At 35.9% G+C, this 13,293-nt stretch overlaps 1 protein-coding gene across 1 annotated transcript in view; it reads right to left on the reverse strand.

Annotated features, from left to right (window-relative positions):
- The window catches only part of LOC130435275 (fibulin-7), a 33,334-nt gene extending 22,838 nt beyond the window's left edge, over positions 1–10,496 (reverse strand). The window contains 3 exon segments of the mRNA XM_056765764.1: positions 2,923–2,972; positions 4,827–5,278; positions 10,485–10,496. Of these exon segments, the coding sequence (XP_056621742.1) occupies positions 2,923–2,972; positions 4,827–5,278; positions 10,485–10,496 (514 nt within the window).
- Positions 10,497–13,293: the final 2,797 nt, after the last annotated feature.

The raw sequence follows: 13,293 nt of genomic DNA on the forward strand, positions 1-13,293 counted from the left end.
TAAAAGATGCCGGACATGAACCGCATGTGGTGAGTGAAACTGATGTTTGTGTTTTGTTGACAATGGGTGCGCACGTGCTTTGGTTCGGTCTACCCCTCCCCCACAATGCTCCGTATGTTTTGGGAAACAATCGTAAATCTGCATGTATATTTTATAAATGTGATCAAACTAAATACTCTTCGGAGATACGATCTGCAGTACTACTCTATAGGTACTCAAGATTATTATGAGATTGCAGAAACCGCATGTGGTACACCCACTTTAATGCTTTCAAAATAATCGCTCACTCTGGAATGCCCGTAAAAAGAGATGACAACCTTGCAATAAACAAAGTGTTTTAAATATATATTTTAAAATGAAGGAACATCACAAAATGTAACGAAGTAAAATTACAGATTTTCTATTAGACATTTACTCAAGTAATAGTAAAAGTACACACTTTTAATTTGACTTTAAAAGTACATATTTTCCAAAATGTTACTCAAGTAAATGTAACGAAGTTAAGGTAGCGCGTTACTACCCACATCTGGCTAAGACTCCTATGTAGAAGTTTTTAAGCTAAATTAAGAGCTTACTTAGAGGATTCTTAAAAGCTTTAAGAATATGGACCCAGCAATACTATTGAAGATTTGTGTGAGAATTTGATTTGATGAAGTCCAGTTTTTCTTTCATACTGTAGTTTGCGGTATTTTAGTCTTGCATATGTTTGGATATGTCTCCATAGAATAGAATAATTAACTTAGTTTAGTCACAAAAAAAATTGGGATCTGAGTATGAATCTCAACAATGGTGAGAATTAATAAAAGGACGCGTCTTGCAGCAGTGCATGCTGGGTAACATCACAGTTCAAAAATTGTGCATGAATCTCTTTGTGCATTGCTGCATGGAGCTTTCTTTTGCTAATTCTCACCATTGTTGATATTCATACTCTGATTCTTGATGTCAGTGTGTGTCAAACGCTGTTGTAGTTTAATTTTTTTGCACTATATTTCTCAAACATCTCTCTAGACATCAAAATACAACACTCTCTGACACTATCACGTTCTTTCAGGATCAGCAGCACACAATCCAGGTGAGATCGGTGAACCAACCTTAAAGATTTTGATTGTTACCACAAATGCAAGAATTTTAAAACTTTTCATTAACATAAGGGGTCAAACACATATAAAGAGCAGACATAAATTTGGTGGTAAAATGAGTTGCAAAACTGATAAGGTGATGTCCAGCTTTAACTTTCTAAAAATGGCAACGATATGAAGTGTACGAGTGTACTTGGTACTGCGCAATTATGGCCATGAATGGGGCATTGTACTGCTTAGCTGAATGAGCAGTCTGTTTAAAATGCTTAGAGTCTTGCATGAAAGGTCCACAGAAATGTTGGTGATTCTTTGACATGCATTTTCCATAATTCTCATTCTCAGTTCATTCATTTAATTGAAACAAAACTGGCACATGATGCAGAAATCAAAGTAATTAGTGCAAATTCAACAAATTAAAGAATAGGAAACATTTTTAAGAATAAAATGCGGTGGCGGTGGTGACATGTCCTTCTAAAAGGGTTTTTTTTTTTTCAAAAAGAAGCCTACATTACTGATATTTGTACCATAGATTCAGCAACAACAACAAAAATGTGTAACATATTATCGTTCTTACAAATATGACAAAATCTCTCATTGGCTTGTTGTTGACTAACTGAAGTGGGGCAATGCATTGTTATAGGGAAAGTGTCTGATTTGATAAAAAAATAAGACCTAAAGTCTGATGAGTTGATGCTAACTTAATAATGTTAAAATGATACATCAACTTAATATTGTGTGTAATTCTACTTATGTGTTTTACAACAATTTTTAAGTTGTAGTAACTATTAACTATTAGAGTTGGAGCTTTATGAATGATTGCTGAGGATTTCTATTTCCCAGCATGCTTTGCTCTGGACTGGATGAGTTGATGTAGAATTAAAGTGTTATTTTATGGAATTGAGAAGTGTGACACTTATTATAGTTATACATCTCGTTATTTTTGGCATTTAAAGGAGGTGGTTGATATTATGTTAAGGGTTATAAGAGTTTAAGAGAGGGTTACCATTGTCTTGAAGAGTAGAGCGGGGTGACAACAGTATCCTACACTTGTGTTGTTAAGGCTTTTCATTGGAAGTGCTAAGTGAGACTAGTATTTGACACTAGAGACACTATTGTGAACTCTTTAATTAGAGGGCGGGTGAGGGTTTTTAGTTTAGAAAAAATACTTTGAGCAAATTAATTAAGCTTTCAGAGTTTTTATTTAGGAGGAAGTGTAGGGCCTGTGGGGTGTGCGACCTTGACTGCTTGAATCCTTTTTTACCCTGAAAGCCAAACCATGGAGAGTGTTCCGTATTTGCTTTTGTTTTCTGGCAATACGATTTCAAGAAGTGATGAGTTTTTCCACAGTCAATATTTTAGATGCAAATAGGTCTATGACGGGGTTCTCGACCTGTTTCACTCCAAGGCCCCCCACGGTTTTCAACAATATTCATAGGCCCCTCTCAGACTCACAACATTTCTATCCAATACAGTCCCATTTCAGAGCTTGGTATTAACTGGAAAGAGTATTTATTCAATACAAACATTGAAAAATAATAATACGTATCTTGGTTTTGTTTGTTTTAAAATGTATTTTAAAATGCTTATTTTGTCTAATTTAAAATAATTTGCCATTCTGAGGTCTCCCTGGAAGTCAGCTGAGGCTCCCTTGTGGGCCACGGTCCACCTGTTGAGAACTCTGTTTTAGAGTACAATTTAAATCATGTTGGTTGTGCAAAATTTAGTTGAGCTAACTAGGAACGTCTAGCAATATTCAATCAAATATGAATATTGATTGAATATTGCGCCTCATAAAGTGTCATAAAGCCTCATTACTTCGTAACTATTTACACCCAACACTGACCATGACACTCTGGTGTGTTTGACTTTATGAGGCGCTGCGCAGAGCGATTGCTGTGACAAAAAAGCAAAATAAGAGTAATTTGAAAGCATATGGAACAGTCTGATCTCACGTTATTTTGATTTCATATGCTGAACGTTCTGCAAAACGCCGCATAAAGTCAAACACACCAGAGTGTCATGGTCAGTGTTGGGTGTAAATAGTTACGAAGTAATTAGTTACTGTAATTTAATTACTTTTCCCTTGAAAAAGTAAAGTAAGGGATTACTCATATGTTTTCTGTAATTTAATTAGTTACTTTTGATGTAATTAAACGAAATACTTTATGAAATATATGCGTGTTCAATAGTGTAATTGACATCAAAATTCAAAGTCTTACTTTAAAATCTGTGCTTTAATGTATAATTCTCACATTTGTAATACTTTGGTCAGTTAATAATATTATTTATTTGAATGAATTAAATAAGCCGTTTCATGTCTATCCTTGAATCACTTAACTAATCAATGTCGATGTAGGATATAGAAAGTAATTAATAATGAGTAACTAAATACTTTTTTGACAGAGTAATTTGAACTGTAATCTAAATACGAACCAGCACAGGACAATGAACACGATGATGTTTTAAAGGGAACCAAATCAAGAGGGAACAGGTGCAAGGGATAAACTAATTAACACAAACTTGGAAACAGGAGGGCAGGAACGATGACGCAGACCGGAGAGAGAGAGTATGGTGACAAATAGGTGCCAAAATCGTCTCTCTCCCACATGAAACAAAGGATCCTGTATGATTCCACCTCTAGTCCAAGAAATACCTGACACGGTGAGGTGGAATCATGACACCAGAGAGTAGGTGGCTGCAATCAAAGTGAAAAATATGCACTTTATGGAAAGCTCTCACATTTGCACATACTAGAAACCCTTCTAAATTTCAAAGTAATACAACATTAAACACCAAAAGATCTTCCCCGTATTAATATTCAGCAAAAGACATGAAATAACACATACATTTAAAAAAAATTACTCTCCTTTAGTCAGAAGCTAAGCATGCTTGGAACTAGAAATCTGCTTTAACTCATTCTGTGAATCTGTCCATGTATGTGAATAATAAACAATCACATCCATATGGGAATATCTATGTGCCATATACAGTTGAAAGAAAAAGTATGTGAACCCTTTGGTGCTTACTTTGATTTCTTCATAAATTGGTCATACAATATGTTCTGATCTTCATCTAAGTCACAAAAATAGAGAAACACAGTCTGCTTAAACTAATACCGCACAAACATTATACGTTTTCATGTTTTTATCGAACACAACATGTAAACATTCATAGTTTAAGCAGACTGTGTTTCTCTATTGTTGTGACTTAGATGAAGATCAGAACACATTTTATGACCAATTTATGAAGAAATCCCAAAGGGTTCACATACTTTTTCTTTCAACTGTATACTCAATAAAGGATCATATATAATGAATATGAGATTTGTTTTTGGCTTCGTTATATAATTATATGTTCAATATATAGCCATACATTGTCAATGCATATATTGCTGTATGTTGAAAAATATTAATTCCAGCTTCCAATATAAGGAAATCTATTATGTAATATATCACATTATATTTTGCAGTATATTCCCATATATTTTTGTTCCGTAAAGGGTGCTAAATACGAATTATTCGGTGTTATACAAGTTATGTAGGGGAATGTGGTAGCTGAATAAATACGAGTATATAGTTGTGTATTCAATGTGTTTTTACTGCACAGTAAAACATTTAACTGTTCATGAGGTAGATTGCCTGAGGAAAGAAACGGTTCCTATGTCTGGCTGTTTTGATGCTCAGTGCTCTGTAGCAAGTTAAAAGAATAAAGTGTGCGAGTTGTGAGGGGTCCAGTTCTTTGACTCACTCTGGATGAGTATAGTTCCTGTAGATAGGGGAGGGTTGTGCCAGTGATTCGCTCAACAGTCCGGATTTGGCAGCTGAGTCGAACCAGACAGTTATGGAAGTGCATAGAACGGATTCAATGACAGCTGAGTAGAACTGTAAGAGGAGCTCCTGTGGCTGGTTGAACTTCCTCAGCTGGAGAAGGAAGCACAGTCTCTGCTGGGCCTTTTTGACAATAGAGTCAATGTGATTGTCCCACTTTAGGTCCTGTGAGATGCTGGTGCCCAGGAACCTGAATGACTCTACTGCAGCCACAGTACTGTTCATGATTGTAAATGGGGGAGTGCAGGGGTGTTTCCCCCTAAAGTCCACTATCATCTCCACGGTTTTTAAGGTCTTTAGCTCAAGGTTGTTATGACTGTACCAGCCAGCCTGCTGCTCAACCTTGCTTCTGTAAGCAGACTCGTCACAGTCCTAGATGAGGCCAAAAACTGTATTGTTATTAAATGATAAATGGGAGAGCACACATCCCTCTGGGGCACCAGTGCTGATGGTACGGCTGCTGGATGTGAATTTACCAATTCGAACTAGCTGTTGTCTGTCCGTCAGAAAGCTGGTGATCTATTGACAGAGAGAGCTAGGAACAGAGAGCTGGTTTAGATTGGTCTGGAGGAGTTTTAGGAAGATGGCGTAAAATGCTGAAGTCCACAAACAGGATCCTTTCGTAATTTCCTGGTCTGTCCAGATGTTGTAAGATATAATGCAGTTACATGTTGACTGCATCATCCACGGACCTGTTTGCTCGGTAAGCAAACTGCAGGGCGTCCAGTAAAGATCCCGTAATGTCTTTCAGGTAAGCCAACACCAGTCTTTCAAATTACTTTATGGCCACAGATGTTAAGGCAACGGGTCTGTAAACATTAAGTCCTGTGATTTTGGATTTCTTTGGGATGGGAATAATGGTGGAGCGTTTGAAACAGGAGGAACCCCAAAGTATAACGTTACTTTGCTAGAGAATTGACCCTTAAAGAGCACGTTCCCCGCAATCCCATTTTTCAACTTTTAGTTAATGTGTAATGTAGCTGTTAGAGCATAAATAATACCTGCAAAATGATAAAGCTCAAAGTTCCGTGCCAAGCGAGATATTGTCTTTAATAGAATTTGCTTTTCAAGGACTACAGAGAACAGCTAGATCGTGCTACAGCCCTCTACTTCCCGGGTACATGATTTTAATAACCTCCGCTTCTGTAGCCATCTTTAAGAAACGTCTGAAAACACATCTCTTCCGTCAACATCTGACTGATCTGTTCTGACTATATTTTCTTCTTTCTCTCTCTATAAAAAATTAATGAATGAATGGTTCTGTATACTGTGTTGGGTTATATTAGACCAGTCTTCTTTTTTGATTATACTTATGCTTTTGTTGTGCTTATGCTGTCCCAATTGCTTCCATTGCCTACCCCACCTGTAACTCGCTTTGGATAAAAGCGTCTGCTAAATGAATAAATGTAAATGTAAATGTAATGCTTATTGCTAAAAGGCAATGATTAGGAATTCACGTGCGTTGAGAGGGGCACCGACCAATCACAACAGCTTGAGGAGCGGAACTGGTGCTGATATGGTATGAGTGGGACATCTTTACACACACACTCTAAGCTGGGAAGCAATCACAACAGACCTGGTCAGCTTTACCAATCAGAGCGTTTCGAATAGCGGTGGACGATAGTCTTGAAATATGTGAAATATAACTTTTTTTTTTAACTAGAAACAGGAACATCCATTGTTAAACACCCCGAAAACACGATCAAACCTTAGAAAACAGGCAAAAAAACTGGGCCTTTAACTCTTTCGCCGCCATTGACGAGTTATCTCGTCATTTAATAAAAAACAGTTCCCCGCCAAAGACGAGTCATTAAGGCAATCTGTGTTTGTACTGTTTTACAGCAGGTGGCGCTATTACACACCTTTGGGAAAAAGTACAGAATCCCAGAACCTAGAACGTATATGTTTTAGCAGATTTTAATGATTGTTCTGAGTGGAATCTGGGCGGAATCTTTGACAAAAAACATTAATTATCTCAGCTGTTTAATCAAAGTGATGCATTTTTGAAGAAACCTACCCACATCTACAGAGTGTTAAAAAACTAACACATGACGATAGAAGAATACGGTTTCTTTTGTTTAAAAGCTGAGACTCTGTTCTTTCATTTGACATATTTTTTGTCTGTATATTCTTTACACAAAATGTACTGTGAGCCAATTAACTTGGGTGAAAATGTTAAAAAATGCTGGCATAGGCTGGCAACTTTTTTTTAAAAAGGCTGGTGGGGAATGAGTTAAACAAACAAATGGTTTCCTATTAAAGATGTTATTTTGCAACAATTTGTATGAAATATCATGTAAACCATATTTATACAACTTGTCCAATAAAAAGTAATGATTGACTGTATCAAAAGCCTTTGAAAGATCAATAAAAATGCCACAAGTAAATTCATTGTTTTCAAGGGCACATGTCAACCTGTCAACAAGGTGGAGCAAAGTCATACATGTAGAATTTTTTTACGAATTCCATTCTGATGTTTGTAAAGCATAGAATTGGAATTTAAATGAGATAGAATGTGCTCATATACTAATTTTTCTAAGATCTTTGAGGAACAAGACAAAATAGATATAGGTCTATAATTATTAAATGATTGAGGATCATCTGCTTTAAATAGTGGAATAACCTTAGCTAATTTTAAATCCTCTGGAACTATGCCTGTTTTCAGAGAGAGGGAGAAAATATGAGCAAATGGTTGCAATGTTGAATCGTTGATCTGTGGACAATGGATACAGAAATATTGTCATGACCGGCGGAAGATTTATTTCATTCATGAATTATTTCACATATTTCTTGAGGGTCCGGTGGCTTGAAAATAGAAACAATAGAAAAAGTTCCTGATATAAAATTCAGAGGTTCACCATGTCCAGATGAAATATTTTTAGCTAAATTGGATCAAATATTAATGAAAAAATAGTTTTTATGTGCTATATCAAATGGATTGTTAAGAAAATTGTCACCATCTATAAAGTCTTAAGGTAACTCAGAAGTAGTCTTCTCTTTTTCATAAATTGTATTGATGTTTTATTGTTTCTTAAAATCTAGTTGTATTTGTGATCTTAAATCATTTGCATTTTAAAGACACATCTTATTTCTCTTTGTTAATCATTTTATGTAAAGCACTTTGAATTGCCCTTGTGTTTGAAATATTCTATATAAATAAACTTTCCTTGCATTGACGTACTTTGCCTTATTAATCATGTAAATGTTTTCACTTTTCTAATATCCAGTAATGATCAGATGACACAAAGAAATCAGTGAGATGATGACATGTTTCAGAATTATGATGATGTCATAGATAGCCACAGGAGTTTAACACAACAAAGAATAGCTGTCACCAAAACAGCTATTTTATATTTGCTTAAATTATATAGTTTCCTAGGGATCAAAGACATAGTTAGCCTGACAGTATTCTGTATATCACTTCGAAAGACACTTCCAGCGCTGGGCCAGAGGCACTTTCTGTTTCAGTTTTTTAACACTGCACAAACATTTGACAGATCAATACAATCAACAGAACATTTATAACAAAATCAAATGTTAAATTAGTATCTTTAGGATTTAATTATTTATGTAAGATAAAAAATAATACAAAATGAAACCTGAAGAGCTTCTGAACCAGTGTTTACATCTTGCAAACTGGTCTACAGCACAAATTAATGCAGAAATAGGAAAGAGGACAAGAGGAATAACATAAGGATAGACAAACACATATGTGTATTTCAGTGAGCAAGCCATACTATCGGTGTGGCTTGGAAGTGAAGAAAACATCTTTAGAGAAACTAAGATTTCATTCATGACTGTCAAAAGGTAAGATGATCTTGCCTTTCTATAGGCTCTTAGTGAGGGGAAGAGCACCACATGTGTTCCAGTAGTTATTTTTTCTGCATGTTGGTTTAATTTGTCAACACGTGACCCTGGACGACAAAACCAGTCTTATGGGTACATTTTTCGAAATTGAGATTCTTACATCATCCGAACGTTTTATAAACTAGCTTTCTATTGATGTATGGGTTGTTAGGATAGGACAATATCTGGCGGAGATACAGCCAATTAAAACTCTGGTATTTGAGAGTGCTAAAAAATCTAAATATTGAGAAAATGCATTTTGAAGTTGTTAATCAGGGGCACTGTGGCAGGCCATCCACTCACAAAAATAAAGTTTTTATATTTTTACGGAAGGAAATATACAAAACAGCTTCATGGAACATGATCCTTACTTAATTTCCTAATAATTTTTGGCATAAAAGAAAAATTGATAATTTTGCCCCATACAATGTATTTTTGGCTTTTACTAAAAATGTTCCCGTGCTACTGAAGACTGCCTTTGTGTTCCAGGGATAGGTGTTTAATTGGGCAAACTACACAATGTAAAAAATCCAACATGCAAAATGTTCTCCCTACAAAGTTAAATAAGTAACTTGAACATAGCATTTTTAGTAAAAAGAGTCAAATGATTGTTTTGGATATACTGAACAAAATTAGCCTAAACATGTTTCTAACAAAAATTATTTTGTTGACTGGACTGGCCAAAATGCGTCAGAAGGTTTTCCCAACTTACAAAACAGTGTATTCTGAACAAGCAATCTTGCAAGAGTTTACAAGTTCCCAAGATGCACTGCAGCATGTTCAATTCTGTGTTTCTAATTAGTTTTTCTTTTAAAGATAGTGTTTTAGATCTTGCTGGTTTAATGTATGCTTTAATTTCTTTGTGACTGTTTGTTATCTGTTGAGTTTAGAGTTCTTTTAATGAACGATGGTTTTTGATTGTTACCATGGTTTGTGTGTTCAATGTTGAGGTGTAAGTGCATGACACAACCACAACACCTGTTTGTAAAAATTCCCACAAACTGTTTAAACAGTTATATGATCAAAGTTTGGGTCTGTTTGAGGCAGAAAACATTTACAATTGTAGTAAAAATAAATACATTTGTTTATTTTTATATTTAACTGCACTTACAGCGTACTTGGAATATTTCATTTAGCTAATTTAACATTTTTCATCCTCACAACAGAAATATATTAATTTGCCTGAATTACAGTAATTGATGTGACAATAATATCTTTATTAGAAAAATAAAACAATCCGCATTACATAAACAAACAAATTTAAGTTGGCTAAACAAAGTATCATTACTTTGAAGAATTAAATAATATATGTTGGGTCAACACAAATGTCTTACTGCATCAGGTTGCCTCATTTTTGTACGTTTGCTAATTTTTTTTTTACAGTGCAATCATTGTTCTTTGGTGTGTGGGGAAAATGCTGAGTCGGCCAGATTAGTCCACATACACTTTAAGGTATCAATGTTTAAATTTTTAAAACAAATTTAAATTGTATACTAAACTAATGTACAAAAATGTAATTGTATCATTGTTATCTTATATTTAAAACCTAAACAAAAACACTTGCAATGAATGACTGAATAATAAAGAAATAAAAAGTCAAAAAGAGCCTTGCATAGATGTCATTGCCTTCAATGTGGATTTTAATTCACAAGTCTAGCTTTGTTTCCTTTAAAAAATATTGCTTTTTGTAATATGTTTTGTTATTTATGGAATTATCATGCATATCACTTACCTGAGCCAGCATGTTATAAGCCCTAAAAATAAGTAATAAGAACAGTGAAGAGTATATTTGGTTCATCTTCATGTAGTTGGATTGGGTTAATTTTTACGAAAAATATCTCCGTGTAGTATATTCTGTCATGCAAAGACTCTTATGCGTTTTTTCTAATGCTCTGTTTATTACTGGCACATTATAAGAAGCCCTCTGAAAGAGACCTCTGCAACTCCTAATGGGAGGAGAGTTTTAAAAGCATGCACTGTTTTTTCCTAGTCAGCTAGGTTATTTGTTTAACACCGCAAAAAGAAATCTGCAGCTATGTTGGGTTTTTCTTTACCAGTGTGTCAAAATAAAATAAAAACAGTTATAACTTGTGTTTTTAACTATTATTTAGTTACATTGACATACAATTCTCCCATAAATGTTGTTTTGCAAAAGAGTGGAGGTTTGGGTTAAGTGTATGCTTACAGAGAGAATTACTGGCAAAGTATACTGGCCAAGCTGGTTTAAGGGAGAATTCTGACATCAGTAAATTATTCAACCATACATTTAGGCGCAACACAAATACAAATAAACAATATTTTTACAAACATTATTACAGTGCCTTGGTGGTGGGCAGGACTGACTAGCTAAAAAAGGAAGAAGAGATAAAGCAACTAAGAAAGTATTTCACCGCAGGGCCATAACTTATTTAAAGTAGGAATTATCACAATTTGAGAGCATGTGAAGGCAGCATGAGAATATGAGAGAGCAAAGAGCCAAGGTTGAGTCTACAAGTCAGCAGAAGGAAAGGAGCTGAAGAAAAACAATGAGGGAGACAGGTAAAGAAATATTTACAGCTTTACTGTAGCTCAGTGGTTAGAGCATGGCGTTAGCAATGCCAAGGTCATGGGTTCGATTCCAGGTATTGCACATACTTTACTAAGGCTACGAATGTATAATAGAATGCAATGTTAGTCACTTTGGTTAAAAGCGTCTAGCAAATGTTAAATATATATAAAGCACGAAATGTGTTTCATTTGGATCTATTAATAATTTCGCGCATCGGCCCGTTGGCGGGCCGTCATGGCGTTTGTGGGCGTGTCTACGTTTTTTTATTACCTTTGTTTTACATTAATTTTCGATAAACTGTCATAAACTATGCATCATTTTAAAGCTAAAACACTCAAGATTCGTGTTCTGAACTTGTTTTTGTAATCAAAACACCAGAGAGGAAAGGATTAAATAAAACGCGGAAAGACCGGCCTTTCAAACATTACAAAATAAACGGCACTACTTATCTTTCAACTCCTTTGGTTCGGTTTAGTTCGGACGAATCAAAAAAAAAAAAACCATATATCTCCTTATAAGGGTCGTCTTTGAATGTGCATACCACTGTTTCATCCAAAACAATGAACAAATTGAAAAAAACTCCAAAGATTCCACTTTTTTGCATACGCGTTTCGAGTCAACGTCCATTTTCGATTATATTGATTTTAATCAGTTCAAAATCAATGATTTCTCGTAATCTAATATCTTCTGAACAAAATATGCCCATTCACGTCTCTTTCCTTCAATCACAGACTTTGCGATCATTCAAAACACCCAGGGTGCCTTACCGGCACACAGAGGTGTCAGTCAGGGCACCTTGGTTTTTGACTGGGTAAACCCATCCAATGCCTGGCCAGAAAAGTTTTGACAAATGGGTGTAATATTCAACTTTTTGGGGATTAAAATGATTGGCCATTTGTGAAGTTTACGTAAACAGATTTGGAGAATAACCCGTGCGCAAACACACCGTACATCAGTGCGCTCCCAGCGCTGTCGCCATTTTAGGCCCGCTAGTAAAGAGAAGAGCATCGATTCGCTGTACGGAGCACATTTTAGTGAACGGATTTCTCCGAAGGGTACACCTGATCCTCTCAACAATGGATCGTCGACCACAGACGATGTATTTTGATGTTGAAAGTGCTTTGGAGGAGATCATGAGGAGCAGCGATGAAGAGCAGCAGAAGGAAGCGGAGACATGCGTCTCCGAGAAGAATAGTTCGGGGTCGAGCGTCGATTCCCTCGAAGACGACATGTCTGTTGATGGACTTGATCCCGTGTCAGATCTGTAAATTACAACATATTTTCTCGATTGCTTATACATTTTTATTGTGGATTAGCAGTGTATGTGTCATCATGTCATAACGTTAGCTGTTTCGATAATGAAAATGTACTTGATAAACAAGCCACGAAGCGGTGAGATTAGTAAGCGTTTATTTTTATAGACAGTTTATGTATAATACATAAAGTTATTATATTATTCATAAATGGGAATTTGCAAAGAGTTTATTTTATCTGTGACATGTATTATTATCTTGTATCTGTATTATTATGTGAAGATATGTAGGAAAAGTATTGGTTTTACAAATCATTTATAATGCTGAGCATTATATGCGTAAAGAATTTGACAAACAGGCATTTGTAAATGTAATATTGATGCTATTTATGTTGCTAATATTGTTTTTTATATTGACTGACTGCTGCTAATAGTTTTTTGTTGTTGTTACTGTGCTGTCAAATAGGCCTTCAAATGACACAGATGAGGACTGGTGTCCAGAGTCTAGTCCTGAGCACCGGAAAAGATCACGGCAGCCATCGTCATCATCTGCAACTACATCATCTGCATCTCCATCTGCTGCAGCTAAAAATGGTACAGGTAAAGGGAGGGGCGGGAGAGGGAGAGGGAGGGGCGGGAGAGGGGGGGGGGCGGGAGAGGGAGGAGGGCGAGAGGGGGCAGGCGAGAGGGGGGCGGGCGAGAGGAGGGCGGGCGAGAGGGGGGAGAGGGAGATGGAGCCAG

The sequence above is a fragment of the Triplophysa dalaica genome, chromosome 14 (assembly GCF_015846415.1).
Source record: "Triplophysa dalaica isolate WHDGS20190420 chromosome 14, ASM1584641v1, whole genome shotgun sequence".
NCBI lineage: Eukaryota > Metazoa > Chordata > Actinopteri > Cypriniformes > Nemacheilidae > Triplophysa > Triplophysa dalaica.